Source organism: Pelodiscus sinensis, chromosome 15 (genome assembly GCF_052426305.1).
Source record: "Pelodiscus sinensis isolate ZL-2025 chromosome 15, ASM5242630v1, whole genome shotgun sequence".
In the NCBI taxonomy this organism is placed as follows: Eukaryota; Metazoa; Chordata; order Testudines; family Trionychidae; genus Pelodiscus; species Pelodiscus sinensis.
The window spans coordinates 3248436-3261586 of record NC_143066.1 but is presented as its reverse complement, the minus strand read 5'-3'; the positions used below and the strand labels follow the sequence as shown (position 1 = coordinate 3261586).

Here is a 13151-nt window from a genome sequence, read left to right as displayed (position 1 = left end):
CGAGTTTGAGGGAAGCAGCCAGATCGCTGCTGCACCCATAGGTGGGGTGTTGGCCCCAGAAATGGTATAAAAGGGGCCATGTGGGGTGTTGACTAGAAGCTCACTGTCTGATAGTCCTATGTACGCTGTTCCTGTGAGTGTATAATGTCTGTGTGTGGAGTTAGGAGTCTGGAATCTGTGTAGATACTGAATATTTCTCTGCATGTGGTTGAGCATTGGGCAGAGCCGGGCCTATGGACAGGCTGATTAGCGAGGCCCTGTGGGACAATGGCACTCAATGGGCCAAGGACACACCTCAAGAATGAGGGTGACTCACACCTAAAGGCTACCAGCAGGGAACACAGGAATAAGCCGTGGGCCAGGTGACCTGCTGTAGCCAAGAAGAGACCAGGAAGGAGGGATAAAGATGCCACATGGCTGACTCCATCTTGGTCTTCAGCTCAGCACTTCATCCCAAAGGCAGCAGTGCAGGGATCAAAGAGCCAGGAAGAACTGTGGACCCATCCTGATCCTAGGATGCGCAACAAGGACTTTTGAGCCAGCAGCTGTAACGTCTCTGCTAGAGCCTGCATCGAGGACTGGGAGATTCGGTGCATGTAACGTACTATCCTTTAACAACCTCACTCTCATGCTTTTCTTCATTGTAATAATAAACCTTTAGATATAGATTCTAAAGGATTGGCCCAGCGTGATTTGTGGGTAAGGTCCAGAGGGTAAATTGACCAGGGATCTGTGGCTGGTTTCTTGGAACCGGACAGAACTTGTTCGGGGTAGGTGGGATTGGGTGCTAGGACCCCCCACCTGTGTATAGGCCCGGGGCCATCTGGGGCACGGATATTGCTGGGGCGTCGGAGGGGTTTTGCTCGGGAGGCTTCAGGCAGGCAGCTGAAGCGCTCTGTGGGACTGGTTTGTGGCCTGTTTGGAGAGGTCACCAGTCTGGGGGCTGTAAGGAGCCCGGATTTGAGCAATTCGCCCTGAGCGGACGCCCTCAGCTGTGCCCAGACCCGGCCCGGCCCATCACACCCAGCGAGATTCCGGGGCCTTGGCTGTGGCAAACTCATTCGTCCTGCTCAGGAGTTTCCCGCTGCTCTGTGGCCCGGGCCGGGTTCCGTGTCCCCCCAGCGCAGGGGACTGTGCTTGGGGCCTGCCGAGGTCCTTCCCGCTCTCTCGCCCGCACTTGGCGCAGCGACCGCCCCGGTGCAGGGCAGGCCCAGGCGGCTGTCCCGTCGGAGCAGGGTGGCCCGGCCCAGGCGGCTCTCGCGCCGCACGCCTGCAGGCAGGCTCCCCGGGCCCTGCCATCTCCTCAGGAGCGCTGCTGGGCCTCTCCTCGGCTCCGTGGCTAATGTTCAGGGAGGCAGGCGCGGGAGCATGACTGACAACAGCTGCCGTCGCCGCCTGGTTGTAATCTTAGCTTGGATTGGATTTGGGGGATATAGCGCTTGCTTAAAAATAAGAAACCGGCTAGACTTGGGTTCAAGCTTCATTGGTAAATCTGGGAGCAAAGAAATTGCTCGCTCCTCCTCCACACACGGCACGATGCCTGAGCGGCGTCTCTGGGCCCGGCAAGAGGCAGTGTGGCCTAGTGACTGAAGCTCGGACCCAGGGCAAAGGGCTTTTGTTCCTGGCTTTGCCACTGGCCCAGCACGTGTCCCGGGGCACATCATTAATGGCTGTGACGGGCGGCTGAGGGAGCCACCCACCCTTGTGCAGGGCTCTGCGGGCAGGGTGTCCTGGTACAGCAAGGTCGGGCTTCGGAGGAGCTGGGCTGTGTCCCCAGCGGGGGCCTTGGGCGCGCCCTTCGCTGCCCTGAGCCTCGTCTCCCCGGCCGTAGCATGGTGACGGCACTGGCTCGCTCGGGCCTCCAGAGGAGCTGGCGAGTTCTGTGGCGGGTGCCTCTGTCCCCCACGTCCCAGACACAGGCTGTGCCCCGACTCCCAGCCAGGCCTCTCCGCTCCGGCTGGCTGCCTTTCTGCGGCCTGCGGCGGGCGTGAAGGGGGGATCCCGCGGACGCTGCTGGGTTGACACAGGGCTGGGATTGCTCAACCTGAATGCGGCACCTCGCTGGCGGCGGATTGCAGCGGGATTTGGGTCCTTCGCGCATCCCAGCCTCTCTGCTTCTGGGCATTTCCACTGCGCTTTGGAGCCAAGGGACGGTGGACTCAAACGGCTGGGGAGCTCGCATTGGCACGGCCCTGCCACGAGAGCCCACGGGGGTGAAACCTGAGCTCACGAAGGGTGCGAAGTCAGTGGAAAAATGACCTGTCACTTCAGAGGGCGCTGGGTCTGTCCCCGTGGCAAGGGGGCTGCATGGAGCCTCGCGGGTTCCGCACCATCTCCTGGGGTGACAGAGCTGGGCGGCCATGGGGCAAGCCGGCCCTCGCCTTGCAGACGGCAGCGCCACGAAGAACGTGGGGCGGGCAGGCAGCCACGCTGTGCACACCTCATGGAGAAGTTTTGGCTTCAGGCTAGAACCCAGAGTGTCTGGCTGCCGAGGGGGCTCTGGAGCCAGCGCCGGAATCCAGGTGCCATTGGGTTTGGCTGTGCGCTTGTTCTCCCTGCGGCTGCCCCTACCCTGCGCACACAGCTGGCGCCGCAGCCCTGGGGCGAGCCGTTCCGGTACGCAGGCACCCGGCCAGGCTCGGCGGCGAGGCGCTTTGGGACCCGCACCCGGGCAGCGTGAGTGGCGCAGCATGGTCGGTGGCAGGACTGTCCTCTGCCCCCGAGGCTGGCCAAGGCAGCCCCTCCTACTCGCCATGAACGAGTTACGTCCGGTCCTCCTGCCGTCTCCAGGAGAGGCCAGCACGTGCTACCCTTTGGGGGCGTCGGGGGGGGACCCAGAGGGCCACGTGACCCTGCAGCCCAGGGAAGGGCTCAGGCAACCCCTCTTCGCTCAAGGCCTTGACTCTCCCTAGCCCTGCTCCCCCCCCACTTTTCCCACCCCACCCGACCTCATCCCCCATCCAAGGTGGCCTACGGGCCGAGCGGGGCTGGGGGTGGAAGTGTTTGGGGCATGTGGCCCCTCGTGCCCCGCTCTCCTGGGTATGGGGCTCTCCTGGGACGGGTGCCAGTGGGGTGTGGTTGCGCGGGTGCTCTGTGGCCAGCTCTTAGGGGACTGGGCTTCTTCGGGGAGCCGAGCCTCGCCCCAGGCCTCTGACAAGGCTTACGTCTCCCGCCCCTCCCAGTGCCAGTGCGGACTCTCCCTGCAGGAGGAAGGGCCGTGGCCTGGCCTGGCCGGCCCGCTGGGCTCCTTCGGGTGAGGGCCAGGCTCGGCGAGGGCATGCAGGAGGCAGGCTTGGCTCGTGGCCTTGCATCTTGTTTTCAGAGTCTGTGGGGCAGAGGGGCCCTGGAGGGGGTGCTCCTGGAGGTCTCACTGTTCGGGCCCACGGCCAGCTGGGGGAGAGGCAGCTGCGGACTCCCAGGTCACCCTGTGCTTGCCCTGAAGATTTTTCTGACCGGCGCAGGAGAAGGCCTTGGGCCCGGCCCTTCCACTGTGCCCAGGCCTGGCACGCTGGCATTCCTGCCACCCGCCGGCAGCCAGGCAGCGCCCGAGCCAAGAGCCGGGAGCTCAGGGTCTGTCCTACTGGTGCCCAGCGAGTGTGGCCCGGGGGGCGGCCTGACCGGGAGGGCTGGGGACCTGGGCAGCCCAGAGATGGGCCAATGGCAGGGTAATGGGCAGACGGATGCCTCCCCCGTGCAGGGTGCCTCAGCCTTTCCCATCCCCCACCCGCCTCCCCTCCACAAATCCCCTCTCCCATCCCCCCCACCGCAGCGGCCTGTCCCCCTCCCTTCCCTGGTAGCCCAAAACGAGACCCTGGCCTCCGCTAGCTTCCCGGGCACCAGCCCGGCTCCCGGGAGGTGGGGAAGGGGCACCGAGCGTCTCCATCCCACCTTCTCCGGGCTGGGGCACCTGGCCGGGGGGACGTCCGTTTGGCACGAGGGAGAACGGCCGCTGCTGGAGCTGCGCTTGGCCGGCCCCTGGGCCGCCATCGCTTTGGCCCTTGGCGCGCAAGGGCATCCCTGGCCCTGCCTGCTCTGGTCTCTGCTCCCCGCCCCTCGGAGCCCTGGACCCCTGGGGGGGCTGCCCCAGCGGGAAGCTCGAAGTGCGATTCAACACGGCCACCTCAGAGCTTGGGCGGCTGCCCCGTGGTGCCTCCGCGGAGGACAGAGCCCAGGGCCAGGCCGACACGGTCCCAGCGGCCTGGGGGAGCACTGCCCAGCGAGGTGGGGGGCCAGAGGGCTGGGCTCCCATCACGCAGCAGCCGAGGGGTTCTGCTGTGCATAGCAAGATTGCTAACGGGGCTGGCGTGCTCCCATGGTTACTAACCAAACATTGGCCACCCTGCGTCTGAGTCACCGTTGGTTTGCCCAGCCTGGTTCTAGCTGCGTGGGACGTGGCTGGCTCTCGCATGGGCCGGCTCCCCACGCCACATGGCTGGTAGCCAGTAAGTGGCCACTGCGGCAGGGTGTGGCCTTGCAGGGGGTGTGGCCATTGCGGCAGGGTGTGGCCTTGCAGGGGGTGTGGCCATTGCGGCAGGGTGTGGCCCTGCAGAGGAGCGTGACCGTTGCAGCAGGGCGTGGCCATTGAGGCAGGGTGTGGCCCTGCAGAGGAGCGTGGCCCTTGTAGCAGGGCGTGGCCATTGCGGCAGGGTGTGGCCTTGCAGGGGGTGTGGCCATTGAGGCAGGGTGTGGCCTTGCAGGGGGTGTGGCCATTGCGGCAGGGTGTGGCCCTGCAGAGGAGCGTGGCCGTTGTAGCAGGGTGTGGCCATTGCGGCAGGGTGTGGCCCTGCAGAGGAGCGTGGCCGTTGTAGCAGGGTGTGGCCATTGCGGCAGGGTGTGGCCTTGCAGGGGGTGTGGCCATTGTGGCAGGGTGTGGCCTTGCAGAGGAGCGTGGCCGTTGCAGCAGGGCGTGGCCACTGCGGCAGGGTGTGGCCTTGCAGGGGGTGTGGCCATTGCGGCAGGGTGTGGCCCTGCAGAGGAGCGTGGCCGTTGTAGCAGAGTGTGGCCATTGCGGCAGGGTGTGGCTTTGCAGGGGGTGTGGCCATTGCGGCAGGGTGTGGCCTTGCAGAGGAGCGTGGCCGTTGCAGCAGGGCGTGGCCACTGCGGCAGGGTGTGGCCTTGCAGGGGGTGTGGCCGTTGAGGCAGGGTGTGGCCCTGCAGAGGGGGAGGCTGGCTCGTGGCTGTCGTCTCGGGGCAGGTCCTGCAGCTTGTGTCTGTTCAGCACCGACGCGGATCCCTCCAGCTACGTGTGTGATGGGCGCGGTCGCACCCTGCTGACAGGAGGGGAACCTGGGCGCGTCGCCCACGTGGTGCTGGTGCCCGCCGTCCCACCGTGCGCTGGGGGAGTGTCCCTGCAAGCGTGGCTCGGCCACGGCCCAAGCTGCGCGTGTGGTTCACTGAGCGGTGGCCATGACTGACTAGACTCCATCTGCAGGCCACATAGGCAGATCTCCAGGAGCTATGTGGGCCGCACCCAGTCTCTATCTTCCTGTATGGCCCTGAGGACGCTGCGTGGGCTGCATCTGGGCGCCCACTGGGCCGTGGCCAGAACCGCTGGCCTAGACTCACGCAATTTCCTTGTGGTATGGACAGCAGGGCATAGAGCCTCACTCCAGTGTCCTTCCTGCGGGAGTGGAGAAGAGAATTCAGCGCATAGTTTTTAGGTAAGCTTTGTGACATTGCTTTGGGGGGCTGAGGGTTCTCGTTGCTGCTGTTATAATAATTATTATCGCTAGTGGCCTGCTGGAATTCTGTTTAAAATGTCAGCAAAGGAAATAATTCCAGCCTTGATATTTTTATTTTCACAAAGAATGTTACAGTGGCTGAAGAGGGGATGAGTCAGCCGGGCACCCCTGGAGCCAAGCAGGCTAATGGCACATTGGGGGCATTGGGAGGAGCGTGGCCAGCAGATCCAGAGACGTGATTATTCCCCTTTAGTCAGCTCTGGTGAGGCCACATCTGGAGTATTGTGTCCAGTTCTGGACCCCCCCCCCCCACTATAGAAAGGACGTGGACGCATTGGAGAGGGTCCAGCGGAGGACGACCAAAATGATTCGGGGGCTGGAGCACATGACCTGTGAGGAGAGGCTGAGGGGTTTGGGTTTGTTCAGTCTGCAGAAGCGAAGAGTGAGGGGGGATTTGAGAGCAGCCTGCACCTCCCTGAATAGGGGGTTCCAGAGAGGCTGGCGAGAGGCTGTTCTCAGTGGTGGCAGACGGCAGAACGAGGAGCAATGGGGTCAAGTTGCAGTGGGGGGGTCCAGGTTGGAGATTAGGAGAAACTCTTTCCCTAGGCGGGCGGGGAAGCGCTGGGCTGGGCTCCCTGGGAGGGGCTGGAATCTCCATCCCTAGGGGTGTTTCAGTCCCTGCGGGTCAGGGCCCTGGCTGGGCTGATTGAGTTGGGATTGGCCCTGCCTTGGACTCGATGCCTCCGGAGGTCTCTTCCTCTCCGATTCTATGGTCTGGGGGGGTGAGGCCACAGGGCCGGTGGAGCCTAGATGGAGCCGTTTGAATAAGATTTTCTTTTCCATCAGCCCGTTAGCTGCGAGGACACATTTGGGCGAGGTCCAAGCAGGCTCCCTCGTGCGCTGCCGGGGCGGAGCAGCAATACGGCTCGCAGCGCGGCCGTGCGCCTTCTCGGACCAGCCCTTCGACCCACCGCTGCTCCGCCCCACAGGGGTGGGGGGCAGCCTTCGAGTCCCAGTGCTCCCTCGGTATCGGAGAGAGGGCTAGGTCGTGAACTTCCTTCGCCAACACTCCCGTGCTGATGGCGGAGGCTAAAATCCTGGTGCAGTTCCCAGCACGACCTTCGCTCTTACCCCACGTGCCTGTGGCGCAGAGGGCGTCGCGCCCTGACTTCTGTGGCCTTCATGGGGTGCAGGTGGAGCTGTGTGTCTCCGTCTTAGGCGCAGGTGAGGAGCTGTGGGGAGTGGCGTCAGGCAGGGATCTGCAGCTGACAGCGGGCTCGGCGTGGTCCCTTCGGCGGAGCTGGGTTTGGCAGCACGCCAGCGCTCTGGAAGTAGCTATCCCCTTCCACATGCGGTTTGCACCTCCTGGAGATGCAGCTTAGCACCTTGAAGCCTGGCTTAGCTCGCCAGCCTGGGACTCCTCCCTCTAGGTGGCTGAGGGTACGTCTACACTAGCTCGTTAGTGCGAGCTAGGTAGGGTAATGAGGGCAAGCGGAGTTGCAAATGAAGCCCAGGATTTAAATATCCCGGGCTTCATTTGCATGTTCCCGGGCGCTGTCATTTTTAAATCCCCCTTAATCTGAACTCCGTGCCCGCGGCTCCACGCGGCTCCACGTGGCTCCACGCGGCACGGAGTAGGTAGTTCGAATTAAAGACCCTAATTCAAACGACCGCGACTCCTCGTGGAATGGGGATATCGCCGTAGGGCATTGGGGGCAAGTGGGTGCTTGGATAGCAGGAGCCCGAGGGCCAGGCTGGCCTCACGGTTTCCCTTCGTGCTTTATTCTGAACCTCCAGACTTCTGGGCTATTTTTTAACACTTACCCGGCAGAGGAGGCACTGGGCGGAGTGCCCCCTTCTGGTGGGTTCTGGGGGCTGCATTTGTGCCACAAGGCGCCTTCGCAAGAGGTGAGTGTGGTTCTGTGCAGATGTGTAGCACAAATCCAAACCTCGGCCCGTGCACTCTGCCGGAGGGGGTGTGCTTTAGACACAGTGAGGACAGCGATAGCTGTATTTCTCCTGGGAAAGCTACTGGATGCTCATTGAAATCTGGTGTGCTGACTAGCTCATTTTCTCTTACATGAAAATTATGAATGTTGCATTTTTTGTCAAGGCCAAGAACTGCCTTTCCCACTTAGAACAGGCCCGACCTGGCACTGGGGGGGTTGCCACGGGGGGCTAAGAATAGGCCAGATCCGGTGCTGGGGGGAGGCTACCATGTGGGGGGGGAGTGAGAACAGGCCAGACCTGGCACTGGGGGGGCTGCCCTGGAGGGGTGAGAACAGGCCGGACCCAGTGCCGGGAGGGCGGGGGTGAGAACAGGGTGCCCAGCATGGTTCGTTGGCCGAATTCGGCCTCGGCAGGGGAGCTGGACTAGATGACTCTGGAGATCCCCTGGGCCCTGCACTTCTACGGCATTGTATTGCGTCTGGACAGGCTGGCGGCCAGACCCTCAGCTGGGCCAGGCTGTGTCTCCACGGAAGGGAAAGGGCTGCTCTGATGGGCCGGCTGAGCACCGGCCTGGCCCTGGACCAGTATCGCACCCCAGGAGTCTCCCCCTGCAGCGAGCTGCCGCCTCGCAGGGAGCCCAGAGGTGGGAAATGCCCCTTGGATGTGTCAGGTGCATCCTGCGTCCATCGGTCACTGAGCAGCCTGCACCCTGCCTGGCGCCTGCACCCGTCCGGCCGACCACGGCCCCTGCGTCCCCGGAAGTGCCTGGCCAGTGCCCGGTGGGAATGTGCCTCCCTTGCCCCCCGATCCTTCCCTTGCCCTGCGCTGGCTCCACCGGGTGACGGGTGACCTCATGCCTCTGGGAGGAGTGACGGGCATGGGCAAGAATGTTCCCGCGGCCTGTCAGCATGGAGCAGCCAGCTGTGTCCAATCGTTGGCCCCCGCTCAAGGCTGATGTCAGTGGGGAGTGATGCCGAGGTTAAGGAGGTGAGAAGGGCTGGGCTTTTCACTACGCTGACATGGCCCAGCCCTCCCAGCCGGCAGGCTCAGGGGGACGAGGCTCAGGTGGGAGATCCGTGCCCCTTAGCCTCTGCCCGTATGGCAGGGGGGAGGAAATGACATGACGGTCCGGCTGCTGCCCCAGCTTTGCGGTAAGACCGCGGGTTCCGGCGAAAGGCCCTGCCCTCGCGTGCCCGGCGGTTCGGGGGAAAGGGTCTGGTGGGGGGTGGGGGGAGAATCTGCAGCATTTGCCCTGCTTCCCCGGGACCTCAGCTGAGACTGGCCACTGAGACTGGCCACTACCGATCATGCCACTGAACGTTGGGGGCTTCCAGCCCGCCGGACAGGATCCCAGCTGCCAGAACAGCCCTGTGTGGCGTGGGGGGGGCTGTCTGCTCTGTGACCGGGGTTCCTCTGTGCTGGGCTCTGATTCCCACGGACTCACCACGTGTGGATTGGCCCAGATACCCAGGCCGCCGGGCACGCGAGGGCGGGGCCTTTCCCCAGGGGACAGACAAAGGGAGGGAGGCAGAGGAACACCTGGCTGGGGGCTGGGCCTGGGAGCTGGGCAGTTTCTGGCTGGAATCATGGAGACAGACCAAGGAGGGGGCTGGGCGTCTAGGGGCCCAGGGACCCCATCTCAAGGGGGCTGAGGCATCCTGGCCCAGAGTCCTGTAGCCATGTCACATGTAGGCTGGGCTGTGTCCTGGAGCAGCAATAACCCCCCTCAGTTCTACCGGCTGGCGGAGCCTGTTCTTGCTGCTCCAGGACCAGGGGGACCCCGACGCGCCGTCACACCCTGCGAGGCCAGGAGTCTGGACACGGGTCACCTCTCCCAGCAGCCTTGTAGCCCCTTCGCCTCCGCCCCCAGAGCCAGCCCACTGAACAGCTGAGGAGAGAGGCTGGATGCTCTCCAGCCTGGTTCCTGTCTCCTCGCACCCGCTGCACCTCCCCCTGCTCGGCCCTCGCCAGGGCCTTGGCAGCTTGCTCCGGGCTGCATCTTGGCCCTTCCTCTAATTGTGGCATCAGCCGAAAAGGTGACCCTGCGTGGCTGGGTTCCACGGCAGCACAGGGTGGTGTTTTTCCACGTCGCCTCCCCAAAGGTCCCCGGGGACACGGAGAAACTCCGCCTGGGCTGGGGAGCCGTTGCTGCCCAAACACGGAGCCTGCCAGAGTCCCTGAAGCGCTGGCAAGTCCACAGCGGGCGAGCTGCTGCCCGGAACACCCCGGCTGCGGGGCAGGTGCAGATAGCCATGGGGCTTGTCCTGCGGGGGGGCGGCCACAGCAGGAACAGAACCCAGCTCTGGGCCTGCTGTCCATACCCACGCTCCTTAGACTGGGGCAGGGCCTGGGAGCGGGATGTGGCCCCCGGAGGCTCAGGGCCCCCCCCCCTCCCCGCCCTGCACTGGTGAGCCCAGCCTGGCCCTGCCGCCTGCCCCTCCCTGCCCAAGACCTTCCTGCACGGGCGCTGCCAGGCCTGGGTCAGGCAGAACAAATCCGCCCCCGGGGGAGGGGAACGTGGCCTGAGCCAGCCAGCCGCTGGGGGCTCGTTTGCTTTTCGCTTCTCCCTGGTGGGCGGCGCCTCTGCCTGGCTGTGCCTCGGTGCGGCCCGGACGGTCCCGGCCCGGCTGAGAGGAACTAGCGGGCGCCCAGGGCCACGAGGCTGGCCCCTTCCAGCCGGGGGGACCCGAGGCGCCCCGGCCCGGCCGGCCTGCTGGGCGGGCGGTGCGACGCGACACTGCCCGCGCTCTGGCTGCGAGACCCCCCAGCAGCGCCCGGGGCTGCTCTGCCCGCGCCGGCCCCGGCCCCCGGGCCGCAGCAGCTCCCCGGCCACCCTGCAGCGGCTCCCGGGGCGGGGGCCGCGTTAACCCCCGCAGCGCCGGCCCGCCCACGCGCGCCCTGCCCCGGCGGCCCGGGCTGCGCTCCAGCGGCGGCGGCCGTGGCCGGGGGGCATTAGGACCCGGCGGGCCGGCGCGGGCGGGGCGCTGTCAATCAGGCGCGGGGCAAGTGACAGGGTGGGCAGGCCCGGTGACACCGCGCGCCGGGGGATATTTAATTTGGGCTCGCGCGGGGCTCGCCAGTGCGCGGCCGGGCCGGGCAGCGCAGCGCACGTGAGTCCTGCCGCGAGCTCCGCGCACCGCCCGCGCAGCTGCAGCCCCGGCGCCGGGGCTCGCCGAGCGGGGGCTGCTCCGGCAGCGGCCGCTTCATGCGCCCGGGCCGCCCGCCGCCCAGTCCCGGAGGATGCGCCGGGGGCGAGCCCGCGGGGGCTAAGCGCGGAGTCCCGAGCCGAGCCCAGCCATGGGGCCGCGCTGCGGCTCCGCCTGAGGCGCGCGGGGCGGGGACGCAGAAGCGGGGACCCCGCCAGCTGCAGCTGTTGGCGCTTGTGCGGGGCCCCCCGCCCGGAGCCCGGCTCCCGGCTGACCGAGCAGGGGCTTAGCCGGGCTCCCGCCACGACCGGCCGCGTCTAGACGAGCCCAGCTGTCCGGGGATGGAGCCGCGGGCGCTGTGAAGTCCCGGAGCCGGAGCGCGCCGCAGGGCGGCCCGGCCGGGCGCTATTTAAAGCCTGGGCCCCGCTGCCGCTGCCTGTTTATGCCTCGGCGGGGCGCGGCCCGGGGCAGCGCGGGGCAGTAGCCGGTCGGAGCCGTCCCGGGCCTGCGGGAGCATGAAGGGGCCGTTGGCGCTGCTGCTCTGGGCCGCCTGGCTGCTGGCGCCGCGCGGCTCGGGTCAGCCCTACCTCCGCCTGCGGCCCTCGCCCAGCGACCACCTGCCGGTCAAGGACATCCTGGAGCACCCGGACCCCGCGCACGACCCCCGCGAGCAGGACCTGGACGAGCGGGCGCTCCGCAAGAAGCTGGGCAGCAGCTTCGACCCCGCCTTCATGTCGGTGGCCGCCCCAGCGCCCGGGAACCTCTCCAGCCCCGCGCCCCCGGCCCGGCCGCTGCCCGGCGAACTGAGGCGGCTGGAGCTGGCCGAGAGCCCGTCGGGGGCCCGGCTGCGGCTGGGCAAGCGGGCGCGGCGGAAGCTGCTGCAGTGGCTCTGGGCCTACAGCCACTGCCCGGTGCGCTACACCTGGAAGGACCTGGGCGTGCGCTTCTGGCCGCGCTACATCAAGGAGGGCAGCTGCCTGGCCGAGCGCTCCTGCTCCTTCCCCGAGGGCATGTCCTGCAAGCCGGCCAAGTCCGTGCCCAAGACCTTCCTGCGCTGGTACTGCCAGGGCTGGGCCAGGCAGAAGTACTGCACCTGGATCCCCGTCCAGTACCCGCTCATCTCCGAGTGCAAGTGCGCCTGCTGAGCGCGCCCGGCCCGGCCCGGGGGCCCCGAGGAGCGCTGCGCCGGGAGGCCTCCTGCAGCCGGGCGGGCGAGGGGCTCTGGCGGTGCAGCTTGGCCCCGGCCCGCCGAGCCTGGCGGGACACGCGCTCGCCCGTGGATCTGTGTGTGCGTTTCTCTCCCCGGCCCACCTCTTGCGCTGGGCTTTGCCTGACTCCTCCCGCCGGAGCGGGCCCGCAGTGCCGGCCAGAGGCGAGGCGGAGCACTACAATCAGATGTTTATTTTTGTACCTATAGCTTCTACCCCCTACCCAGCCAGTCACCAGCCTTGTAAATAGAGAGATTTAAAGAGAAGGGGAAATTGCAGCTGTTTATTATTATTATTATTATTTTATTATTATTATTATTTTATTATATTAATATTATTTTAAAGACCTAGGACCACTTTTAAAGCCATCCCACGGAAATCTGAACGCTTCCCTGCAGAGGGGAAGGGGAATGTCCAGTCCAAGAGGAGTCAACCGCAAACTGGAAGCTGTTAATTTCTATCCTGCTGGTTTTTTGTCGTCTTCAGATGTGGTGGCGGAGGGGTGAAGGAGTGGTGCCGCTCTGCGGCGTGGGTGCAGACGGGTGGAGGAGGCCGGAGCGTGTTTCAAGTACAAGGTTCTGCGAGTGGAGTCCTGGTGCCGTTTCTGGAATACGCATCGTCCTGTAGAGATGCTAAGGGACTCGTTCGCTGTACAGTTTATTTATTTGTAATGTTGGTGTATAAAAAAGCTAGCGATTCTGCCAGGAAATATTGGCCCTGTTTCCTTGCCTAGTCCTTTAGGAAGATCCCCGAGGCAATACGGAGCCCGGGCGCCGGAGCTCTGGGGAAGGGTGCGGTGACAGGGCGAGTGGCCTGAGGCCGGACCCCAGCGGGAGCCTGCTGGAGCTCCAGTGAGTCCGAGACTTGCTCCCGTTTACCCCAGGTGAGGACCAGACTCTGGCTTGTGTTTCCCTGCTGGGCTTGGGGGTGGCTGGAGGCCAGAAGGGGCTGCTCCGGGATAAGATAGCTGCAGTGTGTCGGGAAGGGCACAGCTGGCCAGTCGCTGCAGGGGGGCTGTGCCTCCCGGGTCCCCTCTGCCCCGGGCTGCGTGGTTCCCATGTCTCCGAGCGGCGGCGGAAAGGGCAGAGGTGGACGCCTGAGCCCAGGCCTTGCAGCAAGCGGTGTAGCTGTCTCTCGCTGCCGGCAGGGAGGGCTGGGGGTTGCTC

The 13151-nt window shown here is 65.4% G+C and overlaps 1 protein-coding gene across 1 annotated transcript; it reads left to right on the top strand.

Annotated features, from left to right (window-relative positions):
* Positions 1 to 11095: 11095 nt before the first annotated feature.
* LOC142818560 (noggin-2-like) lies at positions 11096 to 12329 on the top strand. The gene has a single exon (XM_075899024.2). The coding sequence runs from the start codon at positions 11293 to 11295 to the stop codon at positions 11920 to 11922; it is 630 nt and encodes a 209-aa protein (XP_075755139.1). The 5' UTR covers positions 11096 to 11292; the 3' UTR covers positions 11923 to 12329.
* Positions 12330 to 13151: the final 822 nt, after the last annotated feature.